Raw genomic sequence first — 9684 nt, 5'->3', positions numbered from 1 at the left:
CATGCGCACTGGATAGCCAAAGACGGTGTCACAATGGTAGCATGTGTAGCTTTGCAGTGTGCGCTGTTGAGGTTAGGTGGAGTGCATAAGTGAGTGTGGAGTGGCGGCAGATGGACGGTAACCATACTTGCAAGAAGCAAAGGATGAACCAGCGACGTCAGGGGGCGACCCGGGGCCACCAGGGGGGGTGCCGGAGGGTTAGGTTGGGGTGGGGGCTGGGGTGGGGGTGCCGGGTCCCCCCCTTGGACGGGGGACTCAGTTGGCGTTGAGGGGTTGCCCTCCTCACACCCTTCCCCTTTTTGTTTGTTTTTTTCTTGAACCCCATCAATCAATCAATCCCCACGCGCACCGCCCTCAGGCCGCCGCCGCCACCACCGCCGCCACCGCCGCCGCCGCCACCGACGAACAAGGAGCCGCCAGCGCCCAAGGAGCCGCCGCCGCCGCCGCCGCCGCCACAACAAAGCGTATCAGCTGCGACAGCTGCGGCGGCGGCCGCCGCCGCCGCGGCGGCGGCAGCGGAAGCAGCAGCGTCAGCGGCGGCTGCCGCTGCTGCTGCCGCCGCCGTTCCATTGTCAGAGTCTGTCTCCACGTCTGACGTCGGGCAAGCCGTACCTGGCGCTGCGGGCCGCCGCCGCAGCAGCCAAAAGAGCACTGGCAGCGGCGCCGTCGACAACGACGATGGCGGCGATGGCGACGGCGACACCACGGCTCGCCGCACCGACGGTGAAAGCGACGACGGAGACGCTGCCAGCGGCGCCGACGCCGGCGGCGGCGGCGCGGCACCAAAAGCGAAGAAGAAGAAGAAACGAAAGCCCGTCGCCGCCAAGCCGCGCGACAGCGACGGGCCTGGCGGCGCCGCCTCCAGCAGCGTCGGCGGCGGCACAGGCAGCGTCGCCGCCAGCACGCCTCGCAAGCTGCTTCAGCCGGTGCGGCAGCCAGAAGTACCGGACTGGTCCAAGGTGGGCCCGTCGGCGGCTCTCTTTGACGCCAAGACAGATCAGGAAAAGCGTGCGGCGATCCTGGCGCGCATGGCTCGCGACGCAGGGCCCGATTGGAAGCCGCCTGGTGTGGTGGGGGACTGGTTCAGCATGTCGCACTACCTGTACGACGGTACGGATCCAGACAAGCGGGGTGCGGCGATGGCCAAGGTGGCGGAAACGATGGCGGCCAACGGTCAACCGCTCTGGAGGCCAGGGGGAGGTGGGAACTTTGAGGCCGCCTCTGCTTTGACCGGTCTTGCCTGTCAGCCTGTCAGCCTGTCTGTCTGTCTGTCTGTCCGTCCTGTTGTCTGTCTGTCTGTCAGCCTGTCTGTCTCTCTGTCTGTCTGGTTTGTCTCCCTGTCTGTCTGTCTGCCTGTCTGTCTGTCTGCCTGTCTGCCTGTCTGCCTGTCTGTCTGGTTTGTCTCCCTGTCTGTCTGTCTGTCTGTCTGTCTGTCTGTCAGCCTGTCTGTATCCCTGTCTCCCTGTCTGTCCATCTGTCTGTCTGTCTGTCTTGTTTGTCTGTCCACTCGTGCTACTGGGGGAGATCAGAAAGACATATACCCTTCCCTCCCAACACGAATCTGTCGTACCCACACCCTCATCTGAACCCTCCGCGGCTCCGCGTCGCTCGCCCTTCCCTCCGCAGTCGCCGTGCACCAGTGGTTCAGCATGTCACGGTCAATGTACGACGGCACTGACCCGGCGAAACGCATGGAGGTGATGAGCAAGGTGGCGGCGCAGACGCAGCAGCCGCCCCTGAACCCCATGTGGCGGCCCCCCGGCAGTAAGTCGGGAGAAAAGCTGTTCAAAATACATACGATGTAGTGGTGGTGTATCTTTTATTTGCTTAACAATTTTTACTTGTATTATTTGTTTACTTCTATTTACTTGGAGTCTACTTTTTCTATTCACTGATAGAGTTTGTGTAATGCAATACCGTTTCAGTGCGGTTGTTGTTGTTATTACTGCAGAGGGCTACCAAGTTTCTATACCGTACAGCAAATACCGTACAGCAAATACCGTACAGCAAAGAAACCAAGTCCAAAGGGCACATCGCCTGTCGCTGTAATGTAAGACACACATAGCCTGGAAAGGAAGAACAAGTGGTCCGTACCGGCACCGGCACCGGCACACACAACACCTCAACAAGCTCGGCCACGACTAATATAACCGGGCTAGCACTGCTAGTGCCGACAGGGGGTAACTTGCCACTACTGCTACGGCTCCCCTATGGGCCGTATGAGACAAACGCATGCCTACAAGTACGGGCCGGCGTACTAGTGTGTTGCCTCGATGTGAAGAAGTACTAGTGCGGCCAAATACACACACACGGGACCGCCTTCCCACCATCCGCTGTGCCCGAAAATCACCCAAGGGGTGGAATTACCGATCACATTCGTCTGTGAGCGAATCCATGTAAAGCAACGAATTTTGTCCTCTACTACCCTAGGGTGAGGAAGGGTGGTAAGGTCCAACTGTGTTCCCACCGCGCTTGGGTCGGCCTAATCCAGTAAAAGGACGCAGCCGCACCCAAAAGTCAACAATCACTATTGTGGATATGGCTCGGTCCATGATTTGGGGCGGATGAGTTGTGCGATTTCCTGTCCGTGTGCTGTCGCGTTCGGGGCGAACCGACGCCCCGTCTCCATCGCACTGACTGCCGCTAGGAGGACCACTAGCTACACAGCATCCCACACACATTGTTGTTGTGTTCCCGCGGTTGCCATTCCCGTGCTTGTTATTGTCATGGTTTGCTTTTTCTCGTGCTTTTTTCCTGTATTTTTTATTCCGATTTTATTATTCTTTATACATTTCCCCTCGCTATCCTTTCCCATTCCGCCGCACTTGCCTCGGCGGCAGTTGGACCCGGCATTGGCAGACCCCGGTACGACAACGGCCTCTTCGACGGCGAGCCAGAGAAGGAGCGCCGTACATCCCTGAACGGCATGCCTCCGTGGCGGCCGCCAGGTGCGCAGTTGGGGTCCGCATCCTCCTGGGGGGTTTTCTGTTAGGGAGATGATGGAATTAGGGAATTAGGGGGAGGAGCCAGTCCAGGAGGGAGAGGAACTGCGGGGGCCGTTTTTGTGCTGAGCTCCCGGGGTAAGAAGCTTCTAGATTTGTTGTTCTTCGGACAGAAAATATGTCCACTTTGCTTCCTCGGAGCTATCGCGGTGTTGCTGTCGGTGATGGTGGTGCTAATGCTGGCGATAGCAATGCGGTATTAATACACAAAACCCTCTGCTTCCCCGCCGCTTCCCCCCTCTCCCCCCCCTCTCCCCCCCCTCTCCCCCCCTCTTCCCCCCCGCTTCCCCCCCGCATCGAGTATTACGCTCAGGGGTCCCCCGCATCGAGTATTACAACTACTACAACAACAACGCCCCAGCTGGTGCCTTCAGTCCTCATTCCTCTTCCGATGGTGACGATGGTGGTGATGATGAAGATGATGGTGATGATGGTGCGGATCTGGATCTGGATTTGGATCTGGATGCTCCCCCGGGGGAGACGCCGGAGGAGCGTGAGGCTAGGCGGGCGGCAAGGCGGGCAGAGAGGCGGGCGGAGAGGCGGGCGGCAAGGCGGGCGGCACGTGCGGCTGCCAAGGCGTCCGGCGGGCTGGCTGGGGAGAGTGAGCGCGTGGAAGGGAGGGACGGGGGGGACTGAGGGCGAGGGTGAAGGCGGGGGAGCATCCTGGCATGCGTGTCGTTTTTCTCCGCCACCTCCGTGTATTCGTGTGTGTGTGTATTCGTGTGTGTGCGCGGGTGCCTCCGTCTTCCCCCGGTTTTCCCTTTCATTCCTTTGACCTTCCGCTGTCGTACAGGCTCTGGCGGTTCTCTGGGCACCCGTCTCAACGGCCGTCAGCCCTGGCGCTTCACTTACGCTGTGGACGACGACGTAGTGGTGTCCGGGAACGACCCGCCGCAGGTCAAGTACGACGCCATTTTACGAGAGGAGAAGTGAGCAGGGAGGGAGGGAGGGGGAAGGGGGAAGGGGCCTGTGTGTTTTTGTACGGTTTTAGGAAGAGGAGCCGCTGGTGCTTCTGGGGGCTCTTAGGGTACCGCAAAAGGAATGGCTTCGGAGCGTTCAGGTTTCTGGGGAGGGGGGAATACCCGGGGGAAACTCTTGAGGATCGCAAACCATCAAGGCAGTTGTGCCATTTCAAATACTATCAAATGTAAAGTGCTATACGTGTCTCTCCCCTCCCCCTCCGGGTACTTTCCCTTCTTCAAAAAAGCACGTTCCCTCATCCTTCCCGCGTCCCCCCTTTCGCTGCCACCGCAGGCCAGCCCCAAGGCCTTGGAAATACACCGTGAATGCGGAACCGACACGTAATGTGCCGTACAACATTTGGGGGCCTTATGTGGATCCCGGTCGCAACCCACCCAGCCCTACGAAGCACGAGACACTCTTGTCGGCGGCCATGAAGCGCCTCAGTGAGTTGCTCCAAGTCCTTTTCTTCACGCAGTGCGCATCAGCCTGCTCGCGGTGCTCCGCCTGCCTGCGACACAACCTACTTACGTTGTGATGTGCCTGATGATGTTGATGCTGCTGCTGTTGCTGTTGTTGTTGTTGTTGTTGTTGGGCCCCGCCCTCCCCAAACAACCCCCCGTGGTGGCGATCTGCGCGGTTGCCAGTGTCTGCGTTACTTACATGTCAGTATGTATGTCTTTCACCTGCTGTAGTTGTAGCTGTAGCTGTTGATCAACTTTTGCTTGTATACCTACCTGCTTCTCCCCACATCATATATAATTTCCTCACTCAGTAACAGAAGCTCATTGAAAAGGACTCCTGAAATGCCGAAATATATCATTGAGATTCCCTCGCAGCTCCTATCGTAGTATAAGGCCTTGCTGGCCTGTAACAACTACCATTGTTACAGTCACATCCTGGTCACATCCAGGTTTTTAGCAACTGGCAACGGATTCCGTTGGAATACTTTGCACATGCTGTATGATCTAAGCATCTTCTGTACGACCTGCCGTACAGGCCCGGACGTGGAGGCGGTGGTCGGTAGTACAACACGTGTACGAGGACAGCCCAGCGCGCGCTCCTTCTCCAGCGTTCACACCGACAGCGGCGGTGGCGGCGGCGGCGGCACAGGCAGCGGCAGTGGCAGTCCTGTAGCGGCCGAGGCACCCCGTTTAAGCAACGGCGGCGGCGCCGCCGCCGCCGCGGCAGCAGCGGCGGAGCCCTCGACGACTGTCGACTGTGCCGACACGGCACCGCCGTCGCCGAGCCACGACGCCGCCGACGCCGTTGCCGCTGACGCTAAGGCTGCGGACGCTACCGACGCGCACTCAGATTCGGAGGCGACGGCAGCGGCGCACAAACGTTCCGGACCTCGGGGCGCCAAGTCACTACGCCGTAACATATCCATGCCGCAACTAAACCGGCGTGCGGGGGGTCCTCAGCGGTTTTTCTCTGCACGACATCATCGTCATCACTCAACCAGCATCATCGGCGCCGCTGCCGCCATCCCAAGCTACGTCGTACTTGCGCCTGAGGTGTCGGCCGCCGCCGCTGATGCCGTGGCGCCGCTCGTCGCCGTCTCGACGCACGACACTACTGCGGCATTGCATGGACTGCCGTACGAGCTGAGTGTCATGGGCCACTCCGCGGTGCTGTCGCCGATGCGCATATCGGGCCTGGCGGCGGCGGCATCGGGCGTGTACGACAGCAGCGATGGCGGAAGCTGCAGCGGCGATGTCAGTGGCAGTGAGGACCCTGAAGCGCTCCGTCGAGTGGGATTGTTTGCACCACGGCCGCCGAGCCCCCTTTCCAGGGCCTTTCCGGCGGGTGTCGACGACGGCTTGCTTGAAGCGGAGCCAAGTCAGGGCGCTGCTGACGGCGCCGCCGCCGCTGCGCTATCGTTGGCCGCATCGGCATTGGCCACGGAAGCCGGACTCTCGGCTGCCGGTGACGTGGCGGTCGTGATGGCCTCCGCGGCGGCGGCCGTCGTGGAGGTTGACTTGACGGCGGCGGCGGCGGCGGCGGCGCCGTCAGTGGACCCGCTGACTCTGCCGCAGCTGTCGTCCCTGCGGCATCAACTCCCCATGGAAGATCTGCAGCAAAGATTGTTGCAGCTACAGCATGAGCAGGGGTCGCATGACGGCGGCGGCTATTTGGACGAGCTGGCGGAGGGAGACCCGTCGTACCTAGATTTTGCCGTAGCGGCGGCGGCAGCAGCATCGTCGGCAGGAGGCTTGGCGGAGGCGGATAGGGACGCGGCTTCGGCAGCGGCCGCCGCGGGGGAACAGGGGTCGCCGTCACTGCCGCCGACGGCGGCAATGCCGACGGCAGCACCGCCGTCGCCGCCGTCGCCATTCGAGCCTACATCGCCGATGGAGGGCCGTCTGGCCTATTTCCGCTCCCTTCAGCTTCCCAAATGCACCTCCACCTTCTCATCTGAATTTGGAATCAACTACACCAGTCATGGCACTATCAAGCGCCGCTCGCGCGTCTGGCGCAGGTCTTACGAATCGAACTCGGGCGACGGCAGCGGTGAGTACGGCGACGCTGGCGGCGCCGGCGGAGTCCGTGCACGGAATCGCAGCGCGCCGCGGCTGTACCCCCCGGCGGGGTCCACCCTCCCCGATGGGGGGGAGCCCAAGCGTATCTGCTCGGCACGACGCCGGGGGCCTTTCTCCACAGCTGGGGTCAAGCCGTACCCCCTGGGTCTGGATCCAGTTGTCGTACGGAGCTTGCCGTTGCATTTGCGGGTAAACGCCCGCGCTCGGTCGGCACCAGGCTCACCTCGCGGCAGCATCAGCGTCTCGCCGGTGTCGGAGGAGGAAGCCTTCGGAGTTACCGTCAGCGGCGGCGTCGCCGCTGCTGCTGCTGGCACCGGCTCAGCAGGCGTCACAGCTGCCGCTGCTGCCAGTGCAGCCACGGCAACCGCCGCGCCGGTTGAGAAATCGTACAGGACGTTGGATTCACACGGCTCAGTGTCTGCTACGGTGGTGGCGGCGGCGCAACCGGCGCAACCAGGGGCGCAATCAGCGATGCTTTTTGCGAGCCGGGATGATTTGCCGCCGTTGCCGGCCATCTTACAGGCAAGCTCCGAAACCAAACCCGGCCGTACGTGCAGTCGTGTCCATGTCCCGCCGTGTGTCTCTGAGCCGCCACCCAATGTTGCGCCGCGACTTGGGGCTCACAGCATTTCCCCTTGCGTGCCACTTTGCTGAAACCGAAACGGCGCATCTTTCGTTCTTTCCTTGCTATCTGTCGTGCCCTTGATCACTGCCGCTGGGCCCCCTCCACCGCTGCCGCTGCCGCTGTTGTTGCTGTTGCTGCTGCCACTGTTGTTGCTGTTGTTGTTGCCGCTGCTGTTGCTGTTGCCGCTGCTGTTGGTGCTGTTGCTGCTGCTGCTGCTGCCGCTGCTGTTGCTGCTGCTACTGCTACAGGACCCCCGCGCGCAAGATATCTTGGCATCTCGGAGTGCGCACTTTGCGGCCCAGCGGCGTACGGCAGCTAAAGCCTTCGCTCAGCCCGACCCACGGGCCATGTACGAGCTTTTGCTGCTCAGCCGGTGCATACAACAAAACCAAACGGATGACTTGTACGGCACAGCAGCGCCTGTCCAGGGAGGCTCAAGGCGCAAATTGGCGGCTGTAACAGCCCAGAGCACTCAGATTGCGAGCCTAATCGACGCGCATAATAAGGCCCATGTAAAGCTGGCGGCGCCGGCGCCTATCCCTGTGGGCCGAAACGGCGGCGGCGGCGGCGGTGCGGCGGCGGCGCCCGCGCTGGCGTGGACGGGCCATAACCCGTCGCCACGCAACAGCTTCATCCAGTCGCAGGCCTCGGCCACGTTGGCGCTGCCACCGGTACGGCAACCGTCGACGTTATTGCAGCCGGCGGCGGCGTCGGGGAGCTATTTGTGGTTTCAGCCGACGGCGCCGCCATCGGTGCTACCGCCGATTGCCGGGTCGGAGTTTGTCCGTCGCTCTACTCTGACTCCCGTGTCCTTCACGACGCCGACGGCGACCTCCACGGGGGTGCCGCTTGCGCAGCCCCCGCCCCCGCCGCTGTACGGGCAGTACACGTTCGCCGCCGCGCCGTCGACGGCGCCAATGACCGATATTTTGACAGGATCTTGGGTTTGTAGCCGTCCTGCGTCTGCACGCGAGCTCATGTCGGCAGGGTCGGTGGTGGCGGAGCTGCTACCGCCGGCTCCACCGTTGCAGCAGCAGCAGCAGGAGCCACCGCTGCAGCCGCCACGGGCGCTAGGCCGGAGCTCTAACGGCCTAAAGCATCTACCGCCGCCGGTGCTGCAGCACCAGCCATCACGGCCTGAGTCGGCGGCGGCGGCAGCTGCGGCTCCACAACCGCCGCCGCCGTTGCTTCGCATCGCTAGCAGCCGTACCAGCAGCCGGGAGGGCGGCAAAGGTGCCGTACTTTCCCAGGTCGCCGGCTCCAGGGAGGCTGGCAGCCAGGGCAGGCTGGGCAGTCCGGTATCAAGTGTTAGTTTGACGGGTCACAACCATTTTAGCGCTGCCACCGCTGCCGCCGCCGGCGATGACGACGCGTTTGGCACCGGCTCTGGGCCCCCCTGGGCGCCGGCGACCGCTTCGTTTAGCGTTCCTCCGCCACAGGACGCGATCCGACCAGGTTCAGGCCACGGGATTGATTCTCCCCTCCCATTGTACGGCAGTGCAACCGCCGGCGCGGCTGCCACCGTCACTGACGTCACAGGTACGACAGGGTCGGCGTCGCCGCTGACGGCGGAGTCCAGCTCCTGGAGCGGCGTTCTGCCGCCGATCGCCGCCTCGGTGCTGGCGTTACAGACGCAGCCCTCGATGCTATTTCATCAGCATCACCACCAACAGCAGCAGCAGCAGCCTGTCGCCGAGGCTGTTGCTGCTGCTGCTGCTACTACTGCGGCTGTGGCTGTAGTAGCGGCGACAGGCCATTTACAGCAGCAGCAGCAACAACAACAAGAACAACAACAGCAGCAGCATTCATTTCACCTGGCACAGCTGCAGAATCCCCAAATCCCGCTGGCGCCGCCGCCGGCCCCGCAGCAGCAGGCGAACGGCCATAACGCTCGTAACGCCTCCCCCAAAGCCCAAAGGTCCATATCCCCCGTGGCGCGCATTTCTACCCCGACGTCGAACCAAACCTCAGGCTCCATTTCTTTGTCGTACCCGCCCGTCGTCGGCTACAGATCCTCAACCTCCACACCCAGGCTGCCTGCCGTAGGGCCGCCGCGGCGGTCCCCTGCATCTGGCGTCATGCCGTACGACGGCATCGGCGGCGGCGGCAGCGGCGCCGCCGCCGCCGTCTCTGTACCATCCCTTGGCGCGGTGCTGGATGTGCCGGTACTGGTGGCGTCGGCGTCGGCGTCGGAGGTCGGCGGCGCCGGGGGAACCCCGCGACGCAAGGCCAAGGGCCAGCTGCGAGTGGGACGAGCACCGTTGGGGCTTCCGCTGGCCGCGAGGACACCTGAGCGGCCGCCAGGATCCGGCGGCCTCTGAGCGTGTGAGAGCCAGAGAGCTCCGAAGCCGGCTCATGCCCATCTGGGCTGCTGTTATTGTTGTTTCGAGACGATATCGGTGTTTCTTTCCTTTTTAATGCGGACAGCATTGAAATGGGGTTCGGATTGACCTTTGCCGTTGCCCTGTTGTCACTGAGGCGCGCCTGGTGTTGCGATGCTTGGGGCGTTTTGGCCTGTGAGTGCGCACCCGCCTCAACTGCCCCGCGTACGACT

The 9684-nt window shown here is 62.4% G+C and overlaps 1 protein-coding gene across 1 annotated transcript in view; it reads left to right on the top strand.

Moving 5' to 3' along the window:
* The window catches only part of VOLCADRAFT_117787 (uncharacterized protein), a gene marked incomplete at both ends in the record, with an annotated part of 14252 nt that extends 4801 nt beyond the window's left edge, over positions 1-9451 (top strand). Inside the window, 8 exons of the mRNA XM_002951193.1 lie at positions 271-1200; positions 1627-1764; positions 2841-2948; positions 3304-3603; positions 3796-3931; positions 4257-4408; positions 4962-6880; positions 7379-9451. Coding sequence (XP_002951239.1) covers positions 271-1200; positions 1627-1764; positions 2841-2948; positions 3304-3603; positions 3796-3931; positions 4257-4408; positions 4962-6880; positions 7379-9451 — 5756 coding nt within the window. The remainder of the gene's footprint in view (positions 1-270; positions 1201-1626; positions 1765-2840; positions 2949-3303; positions 3604-3795; positions 3932-4256; positions 4409-4961; positions 6881-7378) is intronic.
* Positions 9452-9684: the final 233 nt, after the last annotated feature.

Source organism: Volvox carteri (assembly GCF_000143455.1).
Source record: "Volvox carteri f. nagariensis unplaced genomic scaffold VOLCAscaffold_22, whole genome shotgun sequence".
In the NCBI taxonomy this organism is placed as follows: Eukaryota; Viridiplantae; Chlorophyta; class Chlorophyceae; order Chlamydomonadales; family Volvocaceae; genus Volvox; species Volvox carteri.
This window is presented reverse-complemented; position numbering and strand designations above follow the sequence as displayed.